The sequence below is a fragment of the Saccostrea echinata genome, unplaced genomic scaffold (genome assembly GCF_033153115.1).
Source record: "Saccostrea echinata isolate AGI-Se365-2 ecotype Australia unplaced genomic scaffold, CSIRO_AGI_Sech_v1 ptg000041l, whole genome shotgun sequence".
NCBI lineage: Eukaryota > Metazoa > Mollusca > Bivalvia > Ostreida > Ostreidae > Saccostrea > Saccostrea echinata.
Window position 1 is genome coordinate 2,353,103 of NW_026889790.1, and position 16,290 is coordinate 2,369,392.

Consider the following 16,290-nt stretch of genomic DNA (forward strand, 5'->3'; position numbering starts at 1 on the left):
ACCAAAGAGTTACAATTTAAGTGCAAAAATGTCAATTTAATTGTACCGTAGTTCAGGAAGATGCACACTGACCCCCCATTTTCTTTGAAATTTTGAGTACTTATCTAAAATATACTTTTCAAAAAATCCTTGATACAACAAATTTCACGAGTGACATACCTTAAGAGCACGAAGTGTGCACTGTCAGTGCAAAATGTACATGTCAATGTACATTTTAAATGTACGAATTTCAATAGCAGTCGGAATATGCACAGGCTGATATCGGCCATCGTACAAAATCGTTGACTCCAAGACTGCAATATTCGAGGTTACGCTTTGTGATTCAGATGAGCATTGCGGTCCATGGGCATCGAGTTCAAACACAAGTGACGCACGGATAGCGGTTTGGGTTTTATCTCCCTCTTCACTTCCTGTAGTTGATCAAGCAACATGGCTGCCTCCAGCAAGACGCCAAGCAGACGAGTGTTTGTGGTAGGGGTAGGCATGACAAAGGTAAAATCGTCTTCAACATCATAAGATGATTTTGAAAAAGCGTTTCCAAACATTTTTAGCAATATGATTTAACAAGACACGCTTACTGATTCGAGTAACGATGGAGTTGGACTTTGTCCTCTGATCAGTCATAGGACTAGTCCCTGTCACTATGCAAATGTGAATAAATCTACAGCTGCTCGCAGTGTAAATACATCAAAATAAAATGTTTATTTCATTTAATGATTTTTTTGGGGGTATTTTATGCCAATTATTGAAACACGAATAACATGTTGACTATTTTTAAACTTGCATAATTTGCTAAAACATGTACTGATGTAGTTGTAATATGTGGGTGTTGTTTGCTAAACGATTTTAAAAAAAAAATGCATGGAAAAAAAACCCTGGAAGAGCTATACATTCAATTCTGTCATACTTATCCTAGAAATATTTTATTTCATATGGGAATTATTTACATTTTAGAAAATACCCAGTATTCATGTTTACATATTACTTATTGTGCAGTTTGAGAAGCCAGGCCGGAGGGATGACTTTGACTACCCCCAAATGGCTAAAGAAGCAGGTTTGTTTTGTTCTGAAAAGTGTTTATCAGAAATGACATCCAGTAAAATAGCTGTGAACAGTGAAGGTCCAATACTAATATGTTAGATAAGTATTGTGATAACCCCAAATGTAGAGCTACACACATATATTTATGTATGTACTATGAGTGACAGTTTATCTCAGATAGATTTAAATGTGATAAATGTTTATATCTCTCTGTATGTGTTGTTATTTTATCAACTTTGTTTGATTAGACATAAAAAAGTTTGCATAATGATCTGTGAGAGTATTGCAAACCTTTGTCATTCCTGTAGGTACAAAGGCCCTTGAGGATGCTGGTATAACATATGATGAGGTGCAGCAGGCTTGTGTTGGATATGTTTACGGTAATATCATTTATGTAAACAAGTTTATTGGAACAAGTAAAAGTAGAGTAATAAACTTTTCTGCATTTCATAATATTTTCATGGATATGTAGACTCAAATAAACAAGCAGTTTGAATGAGAAGAAAATATAATTTTATTCTGTCATATTCTCAGGTGACACAACAAGTGGACAGAGAGCTCTGTATCAACTTGGAATGAGTGGAATCCCCATCTATAATGTAAGTGGATGCAGTTTTTACTGTTGTAAATAACAGATCAAATTAACCTCTAGACATGGTAAAAACTTTACAGCCACTAATATATTATATTTATTATTATATATATAATTTGAGTTTGTCATTTCAGTTTTGAGGAAATGAATGTAACTTTATTCCAAATTTAGATTTGCAATCTAACATTATTGTTTGATGTTTTAAGTGAATGATTAGAAAAGGTACAAAGCAATTTTAAATTAGGTTGAAGATGAATTACTGTTTCCTTGTATCATCGACAGGTGAACAATGCTTGTGCTACTGGCTCCACTGCTTTGTATATGGCAAGAAACCTCATTTTGGGAGGTGAGTTCAGAGTGTGAGGGGTGGATCTCTCATCGGGTTTTACAAGGATTGGGATCACTCGTCCAAGATGGAGTATTGTATTTCTCTTTTACATACCCAGTACATGTATCAAAATAAGGATTTTGAGAATTGTGTATCTTCAAAATCACAATGATCAATGTGTAAAAGTGATCTGTGTGGCTTATTCCAACCAGTGGTGACCAAATTTTAAACTACAAGGAGGATGAGAAAAGTCTCTCTTATTTTGGCCTTGCAAAATCTTATAAAGACCTGAGAGCAATTCTTACTTACAGGTTATGAAATGGTAATTGTTTTTTCGAAAAGTTGCCTTCTCATTATCTCCATTTCTAGGGCTGGCTGACTGTGTGTTGGCTCTTGGTTTTGAGAAGATGGAGCGAGGATCATTGAAGAAGAAGGTAACCGATTACTTGGATTGTTTATAATGTTGTCTTATTTTACAGGCATGGCTGATTGTGTGATGGCCTTAGGATTTGAAAAGATGCAGCGTGGCTCATTAGGATCAACTGTAAGATATATATGTGTGGTGTGGTTTACTAAGTTAACATTAACAATTTCTTGAGTTGCTTTCTTTATTCTTTTACATTTAACCCATCAAAATTTAATCTACATGTAGAAATTGATATGAGTGTTTGGAGTTCAATTCAGTATTGCTTGGAATGTAATTTTTTTTACATTGCTCACATTTTTTAATGCATATTCTATGTGTGTGAATTAGCTAGAGAAGTTAAAACTGTTTAATGGCTTCTTCTGCTGTTTTCACCTTACTCTCTGTGGAAATGGATTTTTCTTGATTGACTTTACTTATAGTTGAATTGATTATTTGGTAAATATTGTAAACCAGCTTTTATTCAAGTTTGTGAAATTTTTGAAGATTTTCTGCTTTAATACTCAACCTGTGAATATCCTAACAAACAAAATAGTTCTGTATTAAGAGTGGTAATATTCATGAAAAGGTTTTCCATCAGCTGTTCATAAATAAAACACATCCCAAGTCATTTGCATTTTGTGATTTGTTTCAGTTTACTGACAGAACAAATCCAATGGACAAACACATGGAGGTGATGATGAATGCCCATGGTCTGGAGAGAGGCCCAGTCACAGCTCAGATGTTTGGAAACGCGGGCAAGGAGCACATGCAGAAATATGGTAAACAATAATCAATACAACAAAGACACAGAAGAGATTCCCTCACTTGAAACAAACCAAATTTTATAAATCAATTTATTTGTAAATTGAAAAAAATTCAATATTAAATGATATGACTTACTTGTGTACATGAATAATGATGACAATGCATTGACTTTGAGTAAAATGGGAAATTTTTCTTCTAGGAACAAAACCTGAACATTTTGCCAAAATTGCCTGGAAAAATCACAAACATTCCACTAATAATCCGTAAGTAATTATCAGTGATAAGATGCCCTTTTTTCTAAAGTTTCTTGAGGATCATTTATGCTGATTTGATGGTTGCAAAGTGAATTTTACCGGTAAAACAGATGTTTGCGACCATTAAATCAGCATTAACTGTGGCAAATAACAAATGAGAAGATAGTTATTCTAATTCTAATGCATTTTTTGCACCCTGTTTGATGTTAATGTCTAATTTTATTGAGTTTTTGTATGTGAAATATGTAACGCTTTGTGTTTTTGCGTTCTCTTAGTAATGTTCATTTAACTGCCTCAAACTCTATCATTGCTTTAGCCAATCTAAAAATAGTTGCATTAGAATAATATTTTAAGAATTATATGTAATCAATGATTTGTTTTTATGCTTACTCAGAAGAACTGCTCTCATTATTTAATCATCAGTTTCTTTAAACTCTACTATTTCTCATCTTAATGATACAATCAATTTTCAAACAGCTACTCTCAATTCCAAGATGAGTATTCCCTGGAACAGATCATGGCATCCCCAAAAATCCATGATCCACTCACCAAATTACAATGCTGGTAAGGAGCACAGTTTGATGGAAAAAAAATTCAGAGTGAAATGTACTGTTCACTTTGTGAATAAAGACAAACAATGATTTTATGTTTAGTTCCATCACAAGAGTAATTCTGAAGTCCTTATTTTATTATAAAAGTTTAACACCTAAAGATTTATAGTGTTACTACCTGTATTTTATTTTTAGTCCAACCTCAGATGGAGCAGGAGCAGCCATTTTGTGCAGTGAGGAATTTGTCAAAAAACACAATCTACAAAACCAAGCTGTTGAAATTGTTGCCATGGAAATGGGCACTGACTTCCCCAGCACATTTAAGGAGAACTCATGCATGAAAATGGTAATGGGGCTCAGACTTAGTTTACATGTATATCAGAATGTACAGGAACAGGAAGGTGTTTGTAGTCAGAGGCATATCTGTGTCTGCAGGGGGTGGGGGTGGGATGGGGGGTAAATTTCCTGACCCGGGTCCTTGTGTAATCTGTTTATTACCAACTATGTGTTACATTGACAGGTATATATACAAGTAAATCTAATCCACAAGTTATTTACATGTAGGTATGCATATATACATGTACATGTAAATTTAATCCACTATTTTGTTTATTAGGTTGGATATGACATGGCTAAAGCTGCAGCTGACAGGGCATTTGAGAAAGCAGGTAAGATAATGTAATATACAGTCAAACCTTGTTATCATGAACTCGATGGGACCCAAAAAATTCAAGATATCCAGGAATTCCAGATATCAAGGTTAGAATACCTAAAGAAAGAGTGGTTTGGACTGCCAAATTATTTAGATACATGTATTTCCATGGCATTTGAGATAACAATGTTTAATAACTTTATAGATGTACATGTGTGTGTTTATCTTGTTCCAAAAGGGGAGAGTTTAAATTCCTACATCTCAAAGTCTAATGTACAATGGAAAGTTTAAAGGAATGAGTATTTCTGACAGATACTGGAGATCAAGTTCTTCTATTGTCCTGGCTAAATATTGACTGAACTTTTGATTGATACGTACATATATGTATAAATTTAAACTTTTTTTCATATGAGCCGGAGTCAAAAATCTGTTATATTCCTAACAAAAAAAAATCCCTATGTTGAGATTCACATGGGCATCTATTTTTCTTTGAAATGTCACAACCAAAAAGTGATAAGAATCATGTGAAGTATAATCTGATGCAGTTTGCTTGATCAACTTATTCTGAGTGAACAATAAGCCTACACAAATAAGACTGAGTTCTACTTAATATTGTTTTGTTTGTTTCAGGTTTGAGTAGAGATGCAGTACAGGTTATAGAACTCCATGACTGCTTCTCCTGTAATGAACTGATCACATATGAGGCTCTGGGTCTGTGTGCTGAAGGTAAGGTACCTTCTGGTAAAGTCGTAGGGAGATGGAATAGTTAGAGCCTTATTAGAAGGTTCAATTATCATAATAATTGCTATGAGCTAATCATATGACTAGGAAACTCCTTGCATTCTTATTTAAAATGTATCAACAATTTTACAATAGACATGTACATGTATACAACCATGTCAAAGAAAAAAAAAAAAACAAACTTATGGTGTTTGATTGCAACAGGGAAGGCTAAGGATTTAGTTGACTCTGGGAACAACACATATGGTGGGAAGTATGTCATTAATCCAAGTGGTGGACTCATTTCCAAGGGTCATCCTCTAGGTGCTACTGGTAATACTTTACCATTAATACTAGATTCACTTTCACGATTACTTCCCATTAAGAAAGATACAGGAATACCAAACATATTCTCTAAATCATTAAGATAAACCAAGAATCATTAATACTATCTGCAGTGCATTTATTTTTCTTTTCAGATGATTTGACTTTTAAAACTTGTACATGTCAAAGAAAAGTACATTTCTTTCCAAATGTTTAAAATGTGTATAATTCTACATCTTCGCTAGCCAAGTGTTTCTTATCAGCTAAACTTCTTACAAGCCCATGGCCTATCATGCTATTGAAATTGAAGATGGTTTATATCATGTGATCTTGAGTCTTACCTTATACACATAGCTTGTGTCATTGACAGAAATAAAGAGCATTTTAAAAAAGAATATTTTACAAGCAGGTATCAGGTGATGATTATTTGTTCCTAGATTGCCAGTCTATATTTACAATAGAGATTCAAGATTACTTTATGTGCACATCAATTTAAATTTGGATGATGCCATAACTATTTTTAGAGTAGCTTTTTATCTTACCAGTCAGGAATGTAGCAGATCAGAAACACTTGGCTAGTTAAGATATAATCCTTGTAGAATTACCATTTCACTTACATGTGATATATATCCCCAGACCTGGCTCAATGCGACTAATACATGATTTATATCCCTCAACCTGGCTTAGTGTGACTTACATGTGAATTATATCCCTAGACCTGGTTAGTTTAAAATATATGTTATTCATGTAAATAAGATAGATTGGCTCAATGTAACTAATGTGTGATTTATATCCCCAGACCTGGCTCAGTGTGACTAACAGGTGATTTATATCCCCAGACCTGGCTCAGAGTGACAAACATGCGATCTATATCCCCAGACCTGGCTCTGTGTGACTTACATGTGACTTATATTCCCAGACCTGGCTCAGTGTGACTAACAGGTGATTTATATCCCCAGACCTGGCTCAATGTGACTAACTTGTGATATATATCCCCAGACCTGGCTCAGTGTGACTAACATGTAATCTATATCCCAGGACCTGGCTCAGTGTGACTAACATGTAATCTATATCCCCAGACCTGGCTCAGTGTGACTAACAGGTGATTGATATCCCCAGACCTGGCTCAGTGTGACTAACATGTGATTTATATCCCCAGACCTGGCTCAGAGTGACTAACAGGTGATTGATATCCCCAGGCTTGGCTCAGTGTGACTAACATGTGATTTATATCCCCAGACCTGGCTCAGTGTGACTAACATGTAATCTATATCCCCAGACCTGGCTCAGTGTGACTAACAGGTGATTGATATCCCCAGACCTGGCTCAGTGTGACTAACATGTGATTTATATCCCCAGACCTGGCTCAGAGTGAGTAACATGTGATTGATATCCCCAGACCTGGCTCAGTGTGACTAACAGGTGATTTATATTCCCAGATCTGGCTCAGTGTGACTAACATGTGATTTATATCCCCAGACCTGGCTCAGAGTGACTAACAGGTGATTGATATCCCCAGGCTTGGCTCAGTGTGACTAACATGTGATTTATATCCCTAGACCTGGCTCAGAGTGACTAACAGGTGGTTTATATTCCCAGACCTGGCTCAGTGTGACTAACATGTGATTTATATCCCCAGACCTGGCTCAGTGTGACTAATGTGATTTGTTTCCCCAGACCAGGCTCTATGTGACTCACAGGTGATTTATATCCCCAGGCATGGCTCAGTGTGAGTAACATGTGATTTATATCCCTAGGTCTGGCTCTGTGTGACTAACATGTGATTTATATCCCCAGACCTGGCTCAGTGTGACTAACATGTGATTTATATCCCCACACCTGACTCGGTGTGACTAACATACAATGTTTATCCCCAGGCCTGGCCCAGTGTGCAGAGCTCTGTTGGCAGCTGAGGGGAATGGCTGGAAAAAGACAAGTTAAAGAAGCTAAGGTGGCTCTACAACACAATCTGGGACTAGGGGGAGCTGTGGTTATTACTATTTATAGACTGGGATTTCCTTATGCTCAGTAAGTATGTAAGGTTTATAACTAGGTTCTCCCACACACTTGTTAAAGCAGTCTTTCACTTAGAGAAAGAGATGAAAACATGCTGAGAGTGTTTCAGGATTTAAATGATATTTTGTAGTAAGTTTAGGTAAGTAAAGTGACATTCTACTTGTATGTTGTGTTTAATTGAAGTAGTATATTGTACATGCATGTTCTATAGAACTGGAAGACAAATTCAGGCAGCTCCTGCCAGCAGCTCAGCAGAGAAGGACTTCAAATGTCGTGTCATCTTCGATGAAATCAAGGAAAATCTTGACAAGGTATGAAAGATTTGTACCATAACTTATGGAAGTTAAAAGTGAAATTTAGAGATGATTAGATTTAATAAAGTCTTTGTATTTTAACTAGGATGGTCAAGCCTGGGTGAAGAAGATGAAAGGAGTTTTCTGTTTTAAAGTGAAAGGTTCTGGTGGAAAGGAGGGAGTGTGGGTAGTGGATGCCAAAAATGGCAGTGGATCTGTCAAGTTTGGAGTCGAGCGTATGTGTCAATCAATCTGAAAACGGAATTTTAATGGAGTGGATCAGTATTGTCTGTTATATAGGATAAATTTCTTAAATAGAACTGTTTCTGGTAGGTGATGAATTATTTCTTTTCTTTTTAGCAAAAGGAGATGTAACAATCATAATGACAGATGATGATATGGTTAACCTGATGACAGGAAAATTAAATCCTCAGCAGGTAGGTTCCTGTATAGATACAGAGAAACACTATGGGACTATATAAAAGATCTCAATTGTTCTCCTCGGCTAATTATAACCTGCTAATCAGTATTTATTATAAATTTATTAGAAGCCTGCCTCCATCATGATGTTTGATGTATGATGTATCTTTCATTGATGTAAGGAGAGCACACAAGCATTTCAATTACATTATTGTCTCATTTTTCAGGCATTCTTCCAAGGAAAGCTAAAAATCCAGGGAAACATGGGGCTGGCCATGAAACTGAGAGAATTCCAGAACAGAACCAAGTCAAAGTTGTGAAGGAGCAAGATAAAGGAATCACCATCAGCAAAGAGACAATTACTCAGATAACATTGTGCTATTCAGAGAGACCATGTGACACTTGCAATTCACCCACCCACCTTATAATTTGATCATGTGACCATACCAACTGTTGATCAATAGTAGTGATTTATGATTATCGAGATTTTATGATGTGATTTGTGATTGTTGAGATTTTATGATCTCTCTGTAGTTAGACTGACTATCAGAACAAAATTTAATTTATTAAATCCTGTTTTTGTAGCCATTGATTTTGTACTCTCTTCCATTTTTAAATTGAAAAATCTTGTTTATGAAACTTTTATAATGATATTCTATGAATAATTATTATAAATTGACAGGTCTGTGTAAATCATTGTATTAATATTTATGTGCTAAACAATATTATTACATGTATAAACAATATTATTATTAATATAAACAGTATTATTTCTTAATGATGATATACATTTATGTAGGAATTTCTTGAATACATATCAAATATATTGTTTAATTATGACATACCTTTAACCTCTACATTGAACGTATTGGATTATGTAAGAAATATTTGTATACAGTTTACATTCTGTATGGGTGTAAAAAGTTTGAACTGTAGTTGAGTAAAGTTTCATGTAGAAGGACAAAATAGATTTATAGTTTATTGGCACACATTTTAAAACTGTTTTCATATTCCATTTGATGTTAACAGTAAAATACAAAAGGCATTTCAACATTCTTTGATGATAAAAAAAAAGTTTTGCGGCAAACACGAGAGAGAAATTCCAAGTACATGTATACCATACATTTTTAGTTTGAAATTTAGCTAAATAGTAGTCCTGTTCTAAATGGGACAATCATGAATGGGAGTGTTGTGTTTAAAGCATGAATATAATATTTCTAGAAAAGTAAGTTCAAATTAAAAAGCTGTGTCAAAATTTTGTGTATAACTTTTCAGACATAACCTTTTACTGTTTAAAATGAAAGGCTGTTTTTGGTCCCCCCCCCCCCCTTTTGTTGAGGTATAGTCAAATCAGGGTAATTTGGTAATGTATGAATAAAATTTGGTTGTGGAAGAATTTGGTAGCTAGTTAGAAGACTACTGAAACAACATTAGACACACAAGCCCATTGTTTATAAAGGAAGTCCACATTATGTGTAAAATTTTTGTAAAGTGTTCTCTGTTATCTTGTATGACAATTCCTTGAGGGAGATACAGATTTACAAAGCAATGACTTAATACTTGAAATATTGCTCCTGCCTGGATGGTTGTTAGGGCACCTATCTTGTGACTAAACCGAGGGCCAATGCCATTAGGTTACAATTCAAAAAAACATGCAGAACTTATTTTTATTTTAAGAAATAGACCATTCAAGATCTGTCTATTGAAGTACTGGTATAAATATTAATACCCAACTGAAGTGGCCATTTTTTTATACCATGATTTTCTAAAAAAATATAATATCAATAAGTCCCAATATTGACTTCATGTACACGTGTTCAAAATCATTTATTTCATCCAAATAGATATTAATGTGTTATTAACAGTGAACGTGATTTATTACACATGACATAAAAGATCTGCTTCAAAAATATAAATGTACAAAATCAGTATTGCATTCCCTAAGCTCTTAGAACTCTCATCTGTGATTAATACGATATAATTATACATTATATTGGCGAATATAAATAGTTTTGTTCTCTTAGACACACACAGTGTTCATCATCTGGATTTATAAGATGGGATGTGTAATAAATGTGTCTAATAAATAGAACATATAAAAAACAAAGATTTACATGATATGTTTAGTACAAATATATCACAATTCATTGAAATATATAACTTGTCAAGAACTAAATATTGTGAACTTGCAACTACTACTAACTGGTATATAATAAACTATTCTAAATCACATTAAATCACTAACCTTTTCAATATTTCACACTATAAATGGAATGACATGTAGATTATAATACTAAACAAAACTTTAAAAAAAAATATCTGACTCATATCGGTAAAGTATAAATATAAAATATAAAATGTAACTCTCCCCAATTATATTTTTTCTGCTTCCCCCTTCAAGAAAGTAGGGAGCTGCACTATTGCAGCTATGTGAGGTATAATTCAAAATAACAGTAAAAGATAATAACTTGAATATTTCCACATGCACACATAGAAAAACAAGGAAAAATTCTGGCAATCTTGACTATAAATATGTACAAGAAAATGAAAGGATCCTTACACGTGTACATGTACAGTCAATTAAATTACTTATTTTCATGGGGTCAAATTTTTGTGGTTTGAAGAAATATCACTGGTTCAAAGGAATTACATTTCATGGTTAAAGGAGAAATATCATACATGTACATCAGTATGAAATATGTATTTTGTAGAAGATAAAAATTCATAGGACACTTCATTCCTCAAATACAATGAAAATTAAACCCCCACGAAAATGAGTGATTTCACAGTACATGAATTTGAAATCACTGTGTTAAGTGGTTTATATTTACATTGAATGGAAGAACAATAATAATGAGATGTACTAGTTAGACTAGAGATAGTACAATATACAACTGTATATGGTACTGAGGAAGAAACAAATGGAATGCCCTAATTCAAGGGTGTTACTATTTTTAAGCATAAATATTTCAATCAAGCTTTGGAATGAGAAGTCATGACTGTTGTCATGAGATTTACAATGATTACATGTATATTATAAATGGAGTACAAAAATAGTCCCATACTTGTAATAAATCTCACTTGGGCCCTAAATGTTCTGAACTGTGATGGATCGTGTTGAATTCAGGGCTCTGTTTGTATGCATTTACAGGAAAAGAAGCACCTGTTTGATTTAAATTGTAGAAAATACTGACATCTATATCATGTCAGCATATGTTATAAGTAGCCACCATGTTTAACATGGAGTTCATCAAAAACAGCGACACGATTGCTATCCTCTAACTTAACAATGAACGGGTTCATTTCATTTCCAATTGTCCGTGGGACCTCAAGCTTGAGCTCGGCCTTCGCAGCATTCATAGGCATCACACTCTCCAGTGTATGGCAATCATGAAGAATCATCACTCGGAAAACAATTGCTGTCTGAGTGTCAACCACAGAGAACCGGAAACAATTAGACGTCCCTGGGGTAAATCTCATACTCTTCTGGAATTCTGTATTCAGGTGACTAGACATAATCTTCATCTGACCGTCCAACCCAAGAAAACACTGAATACCAACAATGTTTTCAAAATCAGTGTAGGCAGTAGAACGCACATATATACTCAGTCCTGTCTCATTAGGAACCACATCTCGTTTTTTTCTGTTTAAGAATTGGACCCGACCATTGAGGGAGGTTAGATCCGATGGTTTATACTTTGTTTTAGTGATTACATACACGGCACGGCTCTGTAAAACCAAAGCTTCTTCACTAGGTAGCACTGAGTGGTGTTCCATGTATAGACCCATCTTCAACCAAGCCTCCGGACGGAAGAGAACAGTGTCCCTTTTTTTGGCATAAGGGCTTAGATTTGAACTGGACTTGTTTCTATTCTTTTTGAGGTGAGCCTTTAAATTTTTGTCATGGATATCCCAGTAAGATTTCTCTGGAGCAAATCTGTAGGCAATGTGCATCAGATTCTCAGGTGCAGTTCTCTCCCCTTCCTCTTGCCATATAAACACACTGGCCTTAGTGTTATCTGTCAACCATTTTATCTGAGGGACGGAGTTTCGAATCAGTGAGGATCTGACAGAGATGACGATAGGTTGTTCCAGTTCTGCATCCATGATAGCATGGTACATGTCCAGTACACCATCCCAGGAATACCCACTCAGACTCAGATCAGTATGGGTTCCCGTTGTCCATCCAAGGGACATGGTGCACTCTGGGAACAACCGCTTGACATGTTTGAAATATCTAATCATGTCAACTCTTGGTTTGGATCCATGAGGTCCCTGTAGGATGTCAGCATGCAGCCAAACTGGCCTCATAAGCTGCAAACAAATACAAGAACAATCAAACAATATGGCCTTTGGGTAAAAAGAATTTTCCTAATAAATTTTATTGTCATTCATTTTCTTTTTTTAATTCTATAAAATTTCCACCTATTCACCTAGTCAGTAATATAGATATTTAAATAAATCACCCCTCTCTTTGAATCCTTTAACTTCTGTAGAGTTATCTCCACAGCATCGTTGGACTGGAATGAGATTTTGATTCCTTTATGATAAGCTAGCATAATCTCCTGTAGCCAAAGGTCAAGGGTTAGATCACTTTTACTGTCTGGTAAGCGGCCCATCAATGGAGTGAGGTACTGATGGTCAGTGTCCTGTCCCTTCAGCAAAACATCACCCTGTATCATGTCTACATCACCTGGTGGGGATATAAGACAGAAATATAGACACATTGTCAAGGTAAATATCACCCTGTATCATGTCAACATCACCTGGTGGGGATATAAGACAGAAATATAGACACATTGTCAAGGTAAATATCGCCCTGTATCATGTCAACATCACCTGGTGGGGATATAAGACAGAAATGTAGACACATTGTCAAGGTAAATATCACCCTGTATCATGTCTACATCACCTGGTGGGGATATAAAACAGAAATATAGACACATTGTCAAGGTAAATATCACCCTGTATCATGTCTACATCACCTGGTGGGGATATAAGGCAGATATATAGACACAATATCCATGGCAGTCATAATCAATGAAAGCACAGACACTGTATTATACAATATTACATTGAAAACAATTATGTAGAATAAATATGAATAATTCAAGTCTGTGTCTTTGGGTAAAAAAAAGTAACACAATTCCTTTCTTAATTCTTATCTGCTTGTTTTGGTATAACTTGTGACTGAAAATATCTACCTGCAATGGCATCCTGCAATGCCTGTTTACTATTCACATGTCTGGCCCATTCAATGTTGTTTCCATCTTCATTTGCATGTGGAAAGTAGACCATGGGGCTGACATCTGATCCAACATGCAGCACTGGGATCTTTCTCAGAAACCAGGGAGTAAAACCTTCAAAATCAAAAACATAAAATCAAATTTACCATTCTCCCTATTCCTCCATTTGTTGCAAGTTATTTTTGTACAGAATCTTCCCTTTCAATGGTTTCAATTGGCCCTCTTTGGCCTGGGAATGTCGGCTTCAGAAAACTTGCATTCTGACATTCATACTGGGGTTGTGCTGAAATATGCATGTCAACAAAAATATATCTGTTGAGTAAATTTAATTAAAACTTGGAGGTTGGGGGATGGGTTGTCAAATATAATGTATACATGTACATTAAACATAAAAAAAGAAAGATAAATAAAACAACAGGCATGTAAGTTTTCTTTTCAATACAACCCCAGTATGCATATTTCAACACAACCATAATATGGAGGTCAAAATGCGAAATTTTAAACTGACATTCCAAGCCCAATAAGGGTCATTTGGAACCACTGAAAGATAAATATAGTAACAAGAGTACTATCCAGATATGGAATGGTAATGAGGAAAATAGCAAATTTATGGTTCCCCAAGAACCAATGGTGGAAACTATTTCCCGAGGCGGCGAAGCCACCACGGGAAGTAATTTTCTACCGAGGCGAACCATCAACTTGCTATTTCCTGAGTACCCATTCCATAACTGTTTTTATTGTACCAAAACAATCTAAGGAGATTTATTAAACCAGATACTCAGACATTTTTAGACAATATAGAAGAATTCAAATAAACAAATACATTATATATAACTAAAATTTTACTAGATATCTAATGCACCAATACGGAGAAAATAATGACACATTTAAAAAATAAAATAATTTCTCAGAAATTTTAAAGAATTATTGTGCTCATCATTTTGCTATACATGTAATTCCAATATGATTTAGACATCACATGTCGAAAAAGTTACATTCAATTTGCTAATAACATTATGTCACTGACTTGAGATTCCTTGAATGCTCCACCCACTGAGCATATTGATTACATTAAAAATATTTATGAATATTAATGAGGGAGTAGTCCCAGGGAGTAGCTCTGATATTTTTACAGGTAGCGGTCTTTGCCAAATCTTTTTTTCAGCACAAGCCCTTCGGGCAGGTGTACCCACTAATTACACTAGCTTGAACAAATATTTACATGCCCAGAATTTTATCAAGTAATCTTGTTCTTATTTGCCTTTTTGCACCAAGAAAATTATCTGAAATTTATTTTCATTGATCTATTTCCAGGCCATAATATAACAGCTGATTAATTGTTTTCAACAATTACTCTTTTTGTGTCTCCAATGCAAAAATTTTTTTTAGAATAAAATGTTGTTAAAATTTTAGTTTGCACTTCACTTTAGATGAATAATTCAACCACTTTTAAATATATTTAATGTTATTGATGTTATTCAATTTGATATTTACTTCATGAATGAAAATGAAACATCTGGTCAATGAATTGATCACTCAAAACAAAAGTGAAAGTACATCGTTTTAAACAATATGGAGGATTAAGCCTGCAAATATACATGCCCTTCGGGCTTGTAAGTCACTAAGTATGCAATTTCCACAAGCCCACTTCCAACTTTACCAGGTCCTGGGCATTGGACTCCTGGGATTTGTTGAAGACTGGGTAGTAGTCTTCAGATGGGGGAAGTAGTGCCTTAATTCTCAGGGAAACAGACAGACTTATGGCGTTCATTTTATAGCGAGTGCAGCTAGCTGCGCAAAGCGCCTCTCACGAAGTGAGCTCAATAGACCAACGACAAAGAGGAAATTCAAAATGAAATTTGTATATTCGTAATGCAAATTTTCCTGTGCAACCTTCCCAAAATTCCTTCGCTACCAGAATTCCACGCGATAATGCCAAATATAACAGTCCCTTAGTTTTGTAAAGCAGGGAGCTTAAAAGAAAAAAAAAAACAGTTGTGCCTACTCTATAATGCCTTTTGTTAAAATATTGCACTTGGCCTATTTAGACTCTGTTACAGACATGCAACTTACATACGATATCAAAGTTTAGATTGTGTCTCAGTTTGAAGTTTAGAGTTGGATCAAAGTTGCAAGTGTAACTTAGCTGTGTGAATCTGCGTTTGCCCAAATGGTCGAAACGTAAACATATTATACAGTTATTACAGTAGGGTAAACCTTACAGTAGAGGTATTATGATAAAATATATGTTTATACGTTGTCACAGAAGATACAACACTGTACAAAGCTTTAGCCTGAGTCTAGGTGGGGGTGGGTGGGGGATATCATGTTGGAAATAATACACGAAGCCTGAGACCAAAAATTGATACCATAAGTCTTTTTTTTACAATGGGTGGATCTGAAGCTCTCTGGTTTGTCTGTCCGAATTTTCTGTCCCAGAGAGCTATAATTCTGCAGCTAGAGGTGCCTTATTTCTGACAATTACAAAGACGAAAGATGACTCCGAAGTACTGACCTTCATTAAAACTGTACCAGAAATATATAACTACAGCAGTCACCGCAATTTGACAAAGTACGAATTTACGGTGAGGAGCGGGTGCTTTTAACATTCGCTTTAATCGTTCAAAATCACGATCGTAGGATGCCATAGTTGCTTAACATCTGAGTTCGCAGAGCGTTCTT

General features: G+C 35.1%; 2 protein-coding genes across 3 annotated transcripts; one reads left to right on the top strand and one right to left on the bottom strand.

Annotated features, from left to right (window-relative positions):
* Window positions 1–409: 409 nt before the first annotated feature.
* LOC133200735 (sterol carrier protein 2-like) lies at window positions 410–8,951 on the top strand. Of its 2 annotated transcripts, none has more exons than XM_061336517.1 (18): window positions 410–492; window positions 997–1,054; window positions 1,350–1,421; window positions 1,576–1,640; window positions 1,916–1,979; window positions 2,331–2,395; window positions 3,020–3,146; window positions 3,332–3,395; window positions 3,864–3,950; window positions 4,133–4,283; window positions 4,554–4,605; window positions 5,220–5,315; window positions 5,535–5,642; window positions 7,511–7,661; window positions 7,861–7,960; window positions 8,049–8,178; window positions 8,303–8,379; window positions 8,590–8,951. In XM_061336517.1, exons 1-18 carry the CDS (start codon window positions 430–432, stop codon window positions 8,680–8,682), a joined length of 1,623 nt encoding a protein of 540 aa, XP_061192501.1. In that variant the 5' UTR covers window positions 410–429; the 3' UTR covers window positions 8,683–8,951. The 2 variants fall into 2 exon arrangements, with proteins under 2 accessions (XP_061192501.1, XP_061192500.1); XM_061336516.1 differs by lacking the exon at window positions 2,331–2,395 and adding an exon at window positions 2,441–2,505.
* A 1,990-nt stretch (window positions 8,952–10,941) lies between these two features.
* LOC133200736 (uncharacterized) lies at window positions 10,942–16,285 on the bottom strand. The gene is made up of 4 exons (XM_061336518.1): window positions 16,124–16,285; window positions 13,567–13,722; window positions 12,829–13,055; window positions 10,942–12,676 (listed from the first exon to the last, which is right to left on the bottom strand). The coding sequence occupies exons 1-4, from the start codon at window positions 16,254–16,256 to the stop codon at window positions 11,579–11,581; spliced, it is 1,614 nt and encodes a 537-aa protein (XP_061192502.1). The 5' UTR covers window positions 16,257–16,285; the 3' UTR covers window positions 10,942–11,578.
* Window positions 16,286–16,290: the final 5 nt, after the last annotated feature.

Coding starts and splice junctions, on each gene's coding strand:
- LOC133200735 (XM_061336517.1), top strand. CDS start 430: ATGGCTGCCTCCAGCAAGACGCCAAGCAGACGAGTGTTTGTGGTAGGG. Junction 8,179..8,302: donor TGTCAAGTTTGGAGTCGAGC/GTATGTGTCAAT, acceptor TTTTCTTTTTAG/CAAAAGGAGATGTAACAATC. Junction 8,380..8,589: donor GAAAATTAAATCCTCAGCAG/GTAGGTTCCTGT, acceptor CTCATTTTTCAG/GCATTCTTCCAAGGAAAGCT.
- LOC133200736 (XM_061336518.1), bottom strand. CDS start 16,256: ATGGCATCCTACGATCGTGATTTTGAACGATTAAAGCGAATGTTAAAA. Junction 13,723..16,123: donor CTGGTACAGTTTTAATGAAG/GTCAGTACTTCG, acceptor TTGATTTTGAAG/GTTTTACTCCCTGGTTTCTG. Junction 13,056..13,566: donor ATTGCAGGATGCCATTGCAG/GTAGATATTTTC, acceptor TATCCCCACCAG/GTGATGTAGACATGATACAG.